The 13,957-nt window shown below is 48.5% G+C and overlaps 1 protein-coding gene across 13 annotated transcripts in view; it reads left to right on the top strand.

The window, feature by feature from the left end:
• Positions 1 to 2,183: 2,183 nt before the first annotated feature.
• The window catches only part of TLK2 (tousled like kinase 2), a 42,710-nt gene continuing 30,936 nt past the window's right edge, over positions 2,184 to 13,957 (top strand). For 2 of the 13 annotated variants that reach the window (XM_061475939.1, XM_061475938.1), the window contains exons 1-4: positions 2,186 to 2,494; positions 4,517 to 4,605; positions 6,421 to 6,486; positions 13,480 to 13,551. In XM_061475939.1, the coding sequence (XP_061331923.1) occupies positions 4,525 to 4,605; positions 6,421 to 6,486; positions 13,480 to 13,551 (219 nt within the window). In that variant the 5' untranslated portion in view covers positions 2,186 to 2,494; positions 4,517 to 4,524. Of the gene's footprint in view, positions 2,495 to 2,694; positions 2,856 to 4,516; positions 4,606 to 6,420; positions 6,487 to 13,479; positions 13,552 to 13,957 lie in introns of those variants that run through there. The other 11 variants (XM_061475933.1, XM_061475932.1, XM_061475940.1 and 8 more) reach the window with 11 other exon arrangements.

The following is a 13,957-nucleotide window of genomic DNA, read 5'->3' as shown; positions in this document are numbered from 1 at the left end:
GGATTAGCTCCTGCAGGAGATAATGCCATGAAAATAAAGATCCGAGTGTGCTGTGTCTTAACTACTGCTAAATCTGGTTTTACCTTGGAGACCATTGCTGTTCCAGGGAACCCAGTCCCCTGCTTTGGGTTGAAGGGACCTTAAAGTTCACCCAGTTCTAACCCCTGCCACGGGCAGGGACCCCTTCCACTAGAGCAGCTTGCTCCAAGCCCCTGTGTCCAACCTGGCCTTGAACACTGCCAGGGATGGGGCAGCCACAGCTTCTCTGGGCGCCCTGTGCCAGCGCCTCAGCACCCTCACAGGGAAGAGCTTCTGCCTAAGAGCTCATCTCAGTCCCCTCTGGCAGGTTAAAGCCATTCGCCTTGTGCTGCCCCTATTAAAGTTGGAGGCTTTAGGGGCAGCGTCCAGGAGAGCTGAGGGGTTTGATCCCTTTTAGAGCTCCCAGATCTCCTCCCTCCACCCAGCATCAAACAGAAAGGCACAAATGCAGTTTCTACCTCCCTGAACAATGTTTAGTGGCAATGGTACCAATCAGCACTCCCCCAAACGGCTGTGATGAGTTCAGCTGGTAGAATATTGCTGTGAAAGACAAAACTCAGGAGTAACACCCCAAAAACACAGCACACATTAAAAAGCTTAAAACACAGGAAGCCCAGCGTGTGAGAGCAGGCAGGGAGCTCCACAGCCGGGTGTGACGCCAGGTTAACATCACCAGGCTGGGAGCACAGCGTTCAAATACAACTTCCCTCCCTGGCGCTCTCGGAGAGCGGTGTTCCCGCGATGCTCCACCAGCTTTCCCTCTCAACTCTCCGTTCCAGCCCGCTCCTAGCTCGCTCCATGGCGGAGCAGAGGTGATGGATGGAGGGACAGCCGGACATCCCTCGGCTGGATCCGCATCCATCGCTAATCCGCGCCTGCCTCCCCTTGGACAGGCCTGGCCTCTTCCTTTCCCAGCAATGCCCGGGTTTATCCCCCTTCTCCCGGGTTTGTTTGCTTTCCATAAAGCTGATTCAGCCTTCGAGCCCAGCGGGTTGTCCCGCCCGGCAGCGGCGTTCCGCATCCTGCCCGCAGCGCTGGGAATGAACCGGGATGGGAATGCTCCGGTGCGAGTCCCCGTTTGTCATGTCTTAAATGGGGGGGGGGGGGGGGGGGCTTTTCCTATCGGTGCCCGGCCTTTGGAATGCGAGGCAGGGCAGACAACGGGAGCTGCTGGCACCAGGGCTGTGCTTCTCAAGCGATACCCAAACACCATCAGCCCCATAGAGCGGGCCTGGGACCCTGGGGGGCTTTGTGGGGGTCCCCGAGGGGGGTGGTGGTGCTGGCTGCCCTTGCACCCTCCCCTGTGGGATGGAGGCGGGTTTGGGAGCGGGGTGGCTGTGGGAGATGGGGACAGGAGAGGGGGTGAAAAGCTGGGGGGGGGTAAATGCTTCCTCCCCTCTATGGGGACACCCTGGGGGGGGCAGATGAGCCACTGACCCCATGGCACACCCTCTCTGCCCTCCCTCCAGCCCCTGTAACCCCCCCCACGCTCCTGTTCCCCAGGCCCATGTGACCCCCCCTCAGGTTCTTTGGCCCCCCAACCTTCCTGTCCCCCCCCACTCCTATGTGACACCCCCCCCCGGGGCCTTTTAGCCCCCAAGACCTGCCCTGACCCCCCAGGCCCCCTGCCCCCCACACACCCGCCTTGCCCCCTCCCGTACTCTGCCCCCCCCATCCCCGTGCAGGCCCCGCCCCTCCTCAGGCCCCGCCCCCTGACCTGCCCCCGCCCCCTCCCCGCGCTGACCTGCCCCCCCCGCCGTGCAAATCTCGCGAGACGCCGCGCGCTTTCACTAGTGCGTGTGTGTGTGTGTGTGTGGTGTTCACCAATCGAGCCGGGCCGGGCCCTCAGCGCCGCGGGGGGGGGGGGGGGGGGGAAGCACCGGCCCCGGCACCTGCCCGCAGCCCCCACACACCGCCCCGCGCCCTCCCCACCTGACCCCGGCCCCGCCGCCGCCCGCCGAGCCCTCCCCCCGGGCCTTTGTCCTGCCGCGAGGCCTTGCGGCTGCCGCCGGCCTGCGCGCACCCCGGCCGGGCGAGGTTCCTTACGCGAGGCCGGGGATCCGCGGCCTACCCATCCCTTTTCCACCCCCCATCTCCATACCCGCCCCGTCTGCCTTCCCCGCCCCGGAGCCGGCGAGGGGCGAGCCCCCACCTTCCCCCCCCCTCCTGCTGCCGCAGCCCCCCCATCCCCTCCGCCCTTCTCCCCCGCGTGGAGCCCGGGTGCCCGCAGCGGCGGCGGCGTCTGGCTCACGAGAGGCCGCGGAGCCGCCCCTGGCCTCCCCCTCCCGCCCGTGCCGCCGCTGCTGCCGCCGCAGCAGGTTCCCTCCCTCCCTCCTCCTCCTCCTCCTCCTCCTCCTGCTCCTGCCCCCGGCGGCGGCGGGATCCGAGCGGTGCCCGGGGAGCGCTCGACCCGGGCAGGAGGGGAGAGGAGCAGCAGTAGAGGCGGCAGCACCAGGTGAGACAGCCCCGGGGCGGCGGGGGAAGAGCGGGGACCCCCCCTTCGCCTCCCGCCCTGGTGCCGAGCCCGAGGCCGCCCTGGGGGCGGCGGGTCCGGGGCGGGGGGGGGGTTGGCGGTGGGTGGGTCGGGGGAAGCCGGCAGCGACCCTGGGCCGCGGGGGCCGCGGGGGGCGGAGGCTGAGGAACGCTCCCCGGCGGTGGCTGCGGCGGGGCCGGGCCGGGGTCACGGCGGAAGGGCCCGAGGCCTGTGCCCCGAGGCGGCGGGAGCGAGGCCTGGGCCGCGGGTGGCCGCCTCAGCGGGGCACGGCTCAGAGCAGGCCCCGAGGGCTCCCAGCGCGGCCCGGCCCGGCGGGCGGGGGGTAAGAGCAGGGTGGAGGCGATGGGGGGGCCCGGCCTGGGGGCCTTGGGGCGGCGGGGGAGGTGAAGGGGCTGGGCACGGCCTGTGGATCCCCGGCCTGGGAGTTGAGGCGGTGCTGCCGGCGGTGCCGGGGAGGAGGAGGAGGAGGAGGCAGGCCGAGGCGGTGCAGCAGCTGGCAGCGGGGCAAGGCTGCTCACTCACCGGCTGGTGTGCTAACGCCTGCCTCTTGTTCCCCGTAGTGGGGAAGGGAGCCTGGAGCAGAGGAGCCGGGGAGGGCAGGGAGAGGGGATTGGGGCAGCCTCCCAACGGGGAGCTCGACCCTTTGGAACTTGTGGCAGCCCCTTCCCCAGACCGGCATCGCAGCGATGGGATGTGATTCCCTCCTGGATGGTTGCCTTCTGTAATGGGGGAAAGACCTAGGAGTACTTTAACATCTTTGCGTTCATGGCTTGTCTGTCATTTTCCTCGGTGCACAGATTTCCTGTTTTGAAAACTAGGCTGCTGGCTTTGATGGGGTTTTAAAGCTCAGAGTACAATTAGGTTTCTCTAATAACCACATTTGGTGTCCCATTAGTTTGGGAGGCTTGTTGCTGGTTTGGGGGAGCAGTTGTAAATGCCCCCTGGGATGGATTCGCTTTGCCCCCCTAGAACTTAGATCTGCAGGGTTTGGAGGAAACGGCAGGGACAAAATGGACAGTTAATAAAAGGAACAATTGTACACTGCCTATTCTAGAGGGCACTTGCTGCCCTTCAAGAACTTTCCTCATCGCCTCTGCTCTCCATGCAGAAAATCTTTATCTTCTCTTTCCTTTTTTCCTCCTTGTTTTTTTTTTCCTTACCTTAGTCCAGAAAATGAAACTGGAACAGACATTTCTGGAAATGAACTTGATTGGTGCAGTTGGGAAGATGTGATTCACAGTTATAATGAACACTGAAATTTGGCCCATTTTTTTATTCACGGTTCAGGCTTGAATTTGTACATGTCTTCATTTTTAACCTGTTTATACTGATTAAGGTTTTTTTTGACAACCCTTCAAATAATGGCATTTCTTGTGTTGGATTTCCAAGGGGTACCCCAGGTACACGCAGTGTATCGAAGCAGCTGGTTCACTAAATGTATCTGATGCTTTACTCTAAAAGCTTTAAACAAGCCTTGTTTTCTTCTAATCCCTTTCTGTGCTTGGAAGAACTGGAGCTGTTGGTGAAATCTGGAGTTCAGGAAGCTCTAGGATTTCCAGGATTGGCCAAAAATAAATGATGGGGTAAAGAGCGCTGCTTTATTTTTTGCCCTCCTCGTCATGCAGCATGGATGAAGAGCTCTGAAGGTTTTAGTCCTAAGACTCTGGTCCCATGTTTTCCTTTTAATAAAGCATCCAGTGGGAGAAACGCAACATAATTGGTTTCTTGGATGTGGAGATCTTGAAATGGCTGGTAGAACAGATAGGAGAGGAGGCTCTCCAGCAGGGTTACAGTTTAAATACAATAATATGGTGGCAAAGTCATGTTATTATTGCACAGTAACCTTGCTTTTCGCTGGCAAGAGAAATGCTTTCTACGTGGTTATGCTGCAGAACAGGCAGTCTTGAGCCTCCTCAGTGGCATGGAATATTAAATCCCTCTCCTTTCCTTGCATTGCATAATCTGAATGTTGTTCTCCCGTAGCAGCAGAAATGATGGAAGAATTGCATAGCCTGGACCCACGAAGGCAGGAACTACTGGAGGCCAGGTTCACTGGAGTCGGGGTTGCTAAGGTGAGTGTGAGTATCTCTGGTTACGGGCATGACTGCTTGTCCATCCTGCGCTGCACTGTGGTGCTTTAATCTACACTGATAGTTTTGCTTTGCTAGCAGAATGTTTTATAGCAGTAGTTGTGTTTTGACCACTAACTTGCTTGAAGTTTGTTGAAGAGGATTGAAAATGGGATCTCTATGAGCAGACGTTTTACTATACAGAAGATTTTGGGTTCTAATTCAGTTCTTAGGAGTTGCTCCATCTTAAGACAGCTTGTACACCTGCCCCAAAAAACCCTGTGACAGCTTTTTCTGCGGAAGTGGGAACCTCATCTGTCTCCTCCTTTCCCAAAGAAGGTACTCCAGAGCTGAATTTGGCCACTTGTTAGATACAATTTCAAGTGTACTGTGTTGGATACACCTGTAACCAGACATAACATATCCAGGAATTTGTTCAGTTTTTTGTGGGTGCAGTGGGCTAAAGTTGTGTACTTGGTCGCATAGAACACACACACAGCAAAGGACTTAAAAGGTGAGCTCTTCTGTGTCTGTGACCCACAACCTGCTAGTAAAATCCCATCTTTGTCCTCACATACAACTTCCTAACTGTTCAGCAGCTGCCCTTCTTGGTTGAGGCACTTAACAACAACACAGTGTGGTTGCTTGATATATTACTGATTAATAATTAGCTCTGAGTTCTCCAGATGTTGTTGGTAGCATTAATTGATAGTCTCTGAGCAATGAAATGGTGGCAGGACTCATCTTAAACTAGGTCAGTGATAAGGAGTTGACTTTTAAGGAAGATCCTGAGTTTTGGGCAATATCAAGGTAGACGGTGAAACAATATATCCCTGAGAGATAATATTCAGAAACCTCTTAGAATTATTTGGAGAAGGAACTTTGTAGATGCAAAGCAAATCAGAACTTGAAAAAGGGTTTTGTTTGAGTTCGTACTTCTCTTTCTGTGCTTCAGGCAGGACTCAAACAAGGTTAAGGCTTTGAATGAAGTGTAAGTAAAATGCTCAGCTGTACAAGGTAGTGTAGGAAGGAAGGTTAACACTACAAGTTGTTAAGAGGTAACAATTTCAGTTACTGAGGTAAGGGGGAGGGTGATCTTTTCCCCTACTCTTAAGCCTTTAATCTTAAGGCTTTTACTAGCGTAAAAGTTTATGGTACATAATGTATTTATGATCTTGAAAGACATGGTTTACACAACATTACCACTTTTAATGTACTTTTTCATCATTTTCTTGCCTCTTCCCCCCCATGTATGTCACTTTAACACCCCTAGCTCTACCAGTATAGATAAAGCCAAACAACTTTCTAGGTTAGTTAAGACTTAAGCGTAGATGCTGCTGTTGCTTTAAAACAGTGCCAACATACTCAGCACTCACAAAGAGTGTTAGCAACTATTCCTTTTAAAGGAATAACCTTTAAAAGATACAGGAAAGCAAGTCTTAATTATGTTTTCAGTACGTTTGGAGCAGAAAGTACATGCCCTTTCTGTGTATGGATGAATATTAAAAACTCATTTTTGTTTCTAAGGCATAGCCAAGTAAAAAAGCCTCATTTCTTGGAGGCTTCACTTTGAGCAAAGCTGTTCTGTTACTGAGTTCTATTTTTACCTGTTGTTATGCAGTATAGTGTTTTACTTTGTACTAGTCAGTAAACTGTTAAAGTGCATTACACTTACTTCAGACAATTTCTATTTATTTACTTGCATACTTGGTAATTTGCAATAGATCAGCCAACCATTGATATGAATTAGCATGACTCTACTATGTTGCAGCAAATCTTGGTTGCAATATTAATCTCAGATACTACATTCCCTCCCAGGTTGGTGCTTCAAATTCCCTCCCTACCCCCCCAAGTCTCCGTCCGTCATGCTCCGCACTGGCATTGGTAGGTCATTGTCTTAAAGGGAATATATTGGGAAAGCTGTGATACAATTTGTATGATTCAACTAAGATTTTTAGCTCTCTCCAATGAAATGTTTAAGGGAAAGCTACGTAGAGTAAGGCAGTGCCATCTAGTGGGACCGGGCCTGGCACATCCTCCTGGGATAGAAGGTATTCTGTTGCTGTTTATTGCATAAAAGGAAGAAATGTCATCTTAGATGCTCTCCTATTGGGTGAAGGCAGCAGGCAGTTGTAACTGAGCTTCCTGCCTTCCACTGACTGGGTGGATCAGTGTGTTTGGTTAGGTTTCTTTAATGCTTAAAAACACAGGCTGTATTTTGGACCTGCATAAAAGTAACGTGCTAGTTTACAATCGTAATACAACTGCAGCTTTAAAGCCCACTTTATAAACATAATTACAGGTGTTTCCGAGAAATGAATGAGACTGAGCTCATCTAGAATAAATTTTTAGGTTGGAAACTATTAAAAAGCTGGAAAGTGGTGGGATTCTGGAAGAGCTTTTCCAGTAGCAGAGGACAGAAACCTAAAATACTTTAGAAACAGCTGTGCTGTGTCACCTCTTATGGTAGCTGAAGGCACAACCCAAAGACTGAGGTCATTTGCAGTCTCCAGTGTCTCAAAGTGCTGGTGCAATTCTGTGATGAATTATCTTGCTTAGGAGCTGGAAAAGATATTTCTCTAGAAGCTTAGAGTTAATGCATGGAATCAAATTTATGAGCAAGGAATGTTTCTAGGCAACTGTTAGACTCATGTGGTTCATCCAGGTCACTAAATAGCTTCAAAAAGCCAGTGATGCTTTAGATGTCTATTCTTGCCATATGGTAAAGTGCCATTCTTCCTCAAATTTGCAAAGCAAGTCCTTGAATCAACATGTGACTCTCTGACACCTACCAGTATTTCTGCTTATTTAGCTCCTGTTTCTGTTTACTTACTTGGGGAAATCTAAGTGCATTCACTTGAGGTTATTCTGACTAGCCATCCCAGACATCTTCCTTGGGTCAGTAGGTAGTTTGTTTCTCTAGATAACATTGTTTAATTTGGTCTGTTCTTATCTTCTGCCTCCCTTCCCCCTGTTTGGGTGCTGCCTTTACGGTATCAGGTGGGTTAACTCCAAAGGGGTCTTGTCATTTCCCCAGGCTTTTTTTGTGGATAAGAATTGGAATAGGTAATTGTGATGGGTGACTGTGTTTGCATGTGGCTTGTCTCAGGCTTAACCAGGGTGGATCATCACAAAAGCACATCTATCTTTTACAAGTGTGGTCTGTAAAAGATCTCTAAATTAAGTTGTGTTATTATAGCTAAACTGAAAAGGCTGAAGTATTTCTAGAGAGTAACCTTCTCTGTCGTGCTGTAGGAACCATGTTGATCTCCATTCAGATGACTGTGCTAGAACTGAAGAAGTGTTGGTCTTGGTGGTAGCTAATCCTCCCTTTCCTCCTTCGAGGTATTGTAAAGGAGGAAATGAAAATAACTTGAAGAGCGTCACTTATGTTGCAGAGCATCTGCCTCTAAAAAGAGAGTCGCTCATAAAAAAGAGCTGCGTTTATCTGTATTATTTTGGGGTTTACCATTTCTCACACTCTAGCAGCCTGGCTCAGTTCAGTAGCTACCACTTGTGGGGTCTACTTAGCAACACTTTTAGCAGCAAATTTACTGAGTTGAGAAGTCATGTTTGAGAATCATCATGTCTTCCTTGGAAGAAAGTGGTGCTGCAATGGCCATGCTCCTTAGTAGGTGTCACATGCCATCAGAGCTAGTTAGTGAGAGTTCTGAAACTTAGATTTGAACTTATCAGCTACCCCAGAATGTGCCTGGACTTTATGCCAGATACTTGAAAATTGCTTGGATGCTTCCATGTGCAACATTACTTATTTCAAATGTGCTGTCTGGCTGCTAGAGCCCAGACATAGTTGTCAGGTCTCAGCTCTATTTCTGCCCCTGAACTGAGGCTTGGGGTGAATTGTGTGACCCTCCAGTTCCGTTTGCCACCAATAAAGTAAAATACTGTTTTTCAAGTTGAGAGAACTCTTGAGATGTGATTCAAGCCAAGTAAATCCTGTTGCAAATCTGCTTACCCATCTGATACAGTGGAGGTTACCTGTGAACATCTGAGAGTAGATTAACTCCTCATGGCAAAAAGCCCTGCGTGACTTGGGGGGTTCATTATTGGCTATACCACTGAGCTTTTCTAAAAGCCCAGTTAAGCAGCAGGCTGTAATTCTCATACTGACATGATGCTTGAAATAAGAGAATGTCAATTAAACCTGTCTTACACAGTAGCACTGGACCAGAGTGACTGGAAAACCATTTCACTTTGGTGTAAGCCTGTGTGGAGTGAGCACTAACTTTTAGTGGAACTAAGGATTGCCTTTTTCCCTTTGAAATCTCTTGATTTGCTACAGAATTCAGAAGAACTCGGGTTACCTTGGCTGAGGTAATAAAGCATGTCTCTGCCATTTAGTTAGCAAGAGGATTTTGCAATGCATGTTGCTGTAAGTCCATGTTGGAGATTCTGGCTAGGCAGCTTGAATTCCTAGAGCTCCCTTTCAGTCCAGGGAGTTGGAGAGCGCAAAATGGAGACTGCCCAACAGAAGAGTTGCTGGCAGGCCTGAAGGATCATTTTGGGAGCTTGGAGAGGCTGAGTGAATGCACAAGTCATGCAAGGCAGTAGATAGGCTTTGAACAGGAGATGGGTAAGAGCAGGCTGAGTCAGGCCGGCTTTTCTATGGGAGACCCAATTTGAGCTATTATCAGGCTTGGTTGTTCCTATTGAGACTTCAGTCATTGTGCCTCATTTGTGGCCTTTTCAGGGCTCTTGCAAAGGGAGAAATGACTAACCAGCTCTTGTGAGTGGACAGATTCGAGATACTTGCCTTTGAGTGGGAGTCTTGAAAGCACCTGCTGCTGCTGCATCCACTTCTCGACATGGAGGGTTTGTTGTGCATAGGTAGGTCACGGACTTAAAGCAGCAGTTGATAGGTGAATCACAAGGGAAAAGAGCATGCCTGCTTATCTCGGAAAGAAATTCCTTGCGGAGGAGGAAGTGTGTGCTGTTCTTGTGCTTGTCATTTGGGTAAACACTATAGAAACTATTAGCTGCTTCCAGATGACCCACGTATTCTGCATTTTTGCTGAGCCCCATCACTGATTCTCTTGACAGGGTACAGTGGATGAGTGGGCTGGAAGTGATAGCAGAGAAGTGCAGTATTATCCCCAAGTAGACGGTGCTAGAAAAGCCAGATGCCAGTGCAAATGACTTCTTCTGGAACAAAATTCATAAGCCCTTTCCTGTGTAAACTATTGCATGTTTATTATTCCCAACTGTTCCCTCCCTGGCACTATTCTGATGGTGTCCTGTATTCTTTGCCATTGCTTACTTATCATTTTTTCCCCATATTCAGGTTCATTCCTTTAATTCCTTTTGTGTCATGACCACTTTAAATGGGATGCTAAATTAAGGCCTGCACATTTATCCAATGTCAGTTGCTGAGTTAAATATAAACAGTCAGGAATGATAAAACATCAATTTGAAGGGTTTTTTTTTTTATACACATGCTCACTGGCTGTTAGTTGAGGGGGAGATACTCAGATGGATGTTTTCTCATATCCATTGTCTAAACCTGTTGCTATAAGCAGTTGATAACATGTGGGAAACTAGGAATCTAGTTGGCTGATCAGGAAAACTTGCCTTGCCTTTCCCTTCCATAACTGTATGAGAAAAGAGGTGCACCTGAGACTAGACCATGCTTCTTAAAGATCCTGGGTATTGCATCTTTGCTGCATGTTCTGCTGAACAGTTTGTATTTCTGTAGCTAGATCACCTCAAAACAAGACCTTTTTTTGCCAGCTTTGACATGAGCAAGATGCTTCAGCTCCTTGTGTGTAAGAGGGGTCTAATAGTGTGAGAAAAGCATCAATGGAAGGCCCTCGAGAAGGTAATCGAGGGAAAGGAAAGCTCATGCAGTGGAAATGAGTCAAAACATGTCTACAAAGAATTAATTCTGCGTTTATGCACAATATCAATACACATGACTGTGACCTTGCTGGATACTTGTAGACAACTGAAAAGCTGTTCTTTCCTGGTTCTGTAACAGAGCAGTTAGCTCCTTTTCACCCTTTTGACTACTGCATTGAGGTCGATTTTGTGATGTTAGTGTCCAGAGGAAGTTTGAAGTAAAGGGAAAATAGGTTTCTTTGATCTTCCAGGATCTGTGATCAGAACTGAACTGCTCTTTTGTTGATGTGAAAAATGGGATTGATTCCAACTGCTGGAGCTGGAGGTTTCCCACACAGAATAGTCAGTACAGGTAGTTGTGGTACTGGAAGTAAGAAAACAGACTGGATTTTGTATCGGGTGTTTTTCCAGCCTCTTGTATTCCAGAACTTTACATTCAGATGCAAAATTAGTGGAATTTTTTATACTAGAGAGGATAAACTTGGATTTCTAACTATAAACGGCTTCATCAGTTTATTTCTCCAGGTGACCCTAGAATACAGCTCCATTGCTGAGATATTGGCCCTTCATAAGCCACGGATGTATCCTGTCAACCGCAGTGTTCCTGAAAAGCTCCAATGTGGCATTTTGGGAGCAGCTGTTCCTGTCATTTGCTATCCATGTGTAACATGGAGGCAGTTGGGTTTAAGCAAATGTGGGAACAACTTTCACTTTAATCTTCATCATGTCAGAACCTCAGCCTGTCCATCTGAGACCAGCAGATGCTCCTGCACCTAATAAAGCTTTCACGCCTGCACAGAAGGTTGATGTCTTGGACATGCTGCTCAGGTCTGAGTTCATGAGAGGAGCTGAAGGAATTTAGAGGACAGCATTTGTGCAGTTTATAAACCAGCTTTTTTACATGGGTGAAAAGATTAACTTTCTGTTGCCATTTGCCATATTTGTTACTCTCTTTTTTTATCAATGAGGCCTTCATGTGGTTGTAGCTAATCTTAGTGTTGACACTGCTGATAAGTCATGTTGGCCAAGGAACAAGTCCCTGGAATAACCCAGAGTTCACAGAATCCCAGACTGGTTTGGGTTGAAGGGACCTTAAAGTTCACCCAGTTCCAACCCCTGCCACAGGCAGGGACCCCTTCCACTGGAGCAGCTTGCTCCAAGCCCCTGTGTCCAACCTGGCCTTGAACACTGCCAGGGATGGGGCAGCCACAGCTTCTCTGGGCTCCCTGTGCCAGCGCCTCAGCACCCTCACAGGGAAGAGCTTCTGCCTAAGAGCTCATCTCAGTCTCCCCTCTGGCAGGTTAAAGCCATTCCCCTTGGCTTGTCCCTACAGGCCCTTGTCCAAAGCCCCTCTCCAGGTTTCTTGTAGCCCCTTTAGGCACTGGGAGCTGCTCTAAGGTCTCCCCTTAAGGAGCCTTCTCTTCTCCTTGAACAAGCCTGGAGTTGTACCAGTCGCGTTGGGTAGTGGGGAGCTTGCTTCTTTGTTGAAGAGATGAGGTAAAATATCTTTCTGGTTTTGAGCTCTTTTTGTGCTGAGTTGAAGGGGTAAGAGACGGCTTAAAGAGTATAAATCTGCAGTGTTTCTGAGAGTTTGTTGCTTTTAAAATGGAATCCTAAATGTGGAGCTTCTTGAGATATTCAGGTGGTGTTTGTTGGCTTGTTTGGGTTTTGTTTGAGTTTGGTTTGGGTTTTTTTCTGTTGAAGTAACTAAGCATGTCCCTTTAGGAGAAACGAATGTGGCAGTTAACCCTCACAGTGTCCTGCAGGAGGTAAACAGGACTGTTACTTCCTGTGGATGCCTGCTTGGAAATTTGGATTAGTAATAGCCAGTTTGTGTCACAAGCGTAATTTGGTGGTGGTGGTTGTGGGATTGGAGAACTGCTCCCCTCACAAGTAATCCCTGGGATTTCTCTGTGGTGTTAAGGCCTCTCCCCGCCCGTGCCGTAAGTTTTCTACTTAAGTATATGATGATAAAGTGGCTTTGCCTTCAGGAAAGGTTGACTGGTGGGAAGTGGTAACCACAAAAGTAAGAATGCAAAATATAGACTGAGTTTCTTGGGAAAGATGCTCGCAAGTCCTTAATGAAGAGGTAGCTTTATTGTGTCACTATTCCAGGAGTAATTGTGTATCTTGTTTTTCTGTCTTTGTCAAATTCATCTGGATTTCTTAAGTTAGATCTGTAGGAGGCCACTTTATGTCAGAGCATTAGGCTAAGACACGGTGACTTTGCATGATTCACTTTTCTTTCCTTTTAAGACCGGTTTTGATGTAGATCTTAAATAATCTTCAGACTACTTGGATATGTAGAAATGCAGATGCGTATCCAGTAGACCCTGTGAATATGAAGGCAGGTGCTTGTAGGTACCTGGATACTACATCGGTAAATCTCTTGCAACCTCTTGAATTTGCACTTTAGCCTCGTAGGAGCAACTGTGCTGTTGGCAGGTCAGCCACAGGTCCATACCATAGCCTAGTGGTAAGGATTGTCTATGGGTACACTTGTTCACTTTCCTAGTATTAAAGGAAACATCAAAATTGCGCATTGAAAGGAAAATCAGTGGCACTGCCAGCATCTGATAACAGTAAAAGCTGCTTTGCCAGATGGAAGATGCCTCTGAATTCTTAGCCCAGGGTCAAGCAGATGCTTGCCTGAAGTGCTGAGCTTGGAACTACCACTCCTCAGCAAATCACAAGCTTTGTTTCTGCAACCAGTTGTCTTAGACTTCCATGAATACTGCCTTAGCTCTTTTGTGGATGTCATTAAATTGAGCAGTTGGGGTAGAAACTGATACAGAAATATCATTGAAAAGGCTGGATCTGTATACAGAGAAGAGTCTGTCCAACTGGCAGTCCAACCTCTGTCTTGCTCCAGACAACTGCTGTGTCTAGGTATTTACCAGTGTTACTGCTGTATCCACATGATTTAGAGCAGTGTAGTTAGCACAGAGATGCAGTGTTTGGTAGGACATATCTGCCTTGTGTCGAAGTTGTTTCTAACAGTCTTTGCTTGTTTTTCACTAGGGTCCATTAAATAGTGAATCTTCCAACCAGAGCTTGTGCAGCGTGGGTTCTCTGAGTGATAAAGAATTGGAGGTAAGCAGGCACAAACCCTCATGGTAATCGGGCTTAAGGTGGAGATGATTGAACTCAAAAGCTAGAAGGAATTGTGTGATAGTGAGTGACAATATTCCTCCTTTGGGGTGTGGAAGGGACTAGTGGAAGTATTTAATCTGGATCTTACCCCTCCAGTCTTTGGGCCACACTACGAAATGGTTCTTGAAGCTCACCACGGATTTTACCCAACCCCAATAGCACAGCATTTGTAAAGCTCAGCTTATGAAATTGTTTTCAGCTGTGTTGTGATTTGCTTGCTGGCTTTGGATATGCTTTGGGCCAAATCAAAACCCAGAGAGCATTAATGGAAAAGTTTGCCTTACCTATCAAATATGTGAATTTGCTGAAGTCTGGACTAAGAGGAGAGCGTTTTTATGAATCGCTC

The sequence above is a fragment of the Pezoporus flaviventris genome, unplaced genomic scaffold (assembly GCF_033815535.1).
Source record: "Pezoporus flaviventris isolate CSIRO_AGI_PZ_B2104156 unplaced genomic scaffold, CSIRO_AGI_Pfla_v1 ptg000091l, whole genome shotgun sequence".
NCBI lineage: Eukaryota > Metazoa > Chordata > Aves > Psittaciformes > Psittacidae > Pezoporus > Pezoporus flaviventris.
The sequence above is the reverse complement of the archived record's forward strand: the minus strand, read 5'-3'. Positions and strand labels throughout refer to the sequence as shown.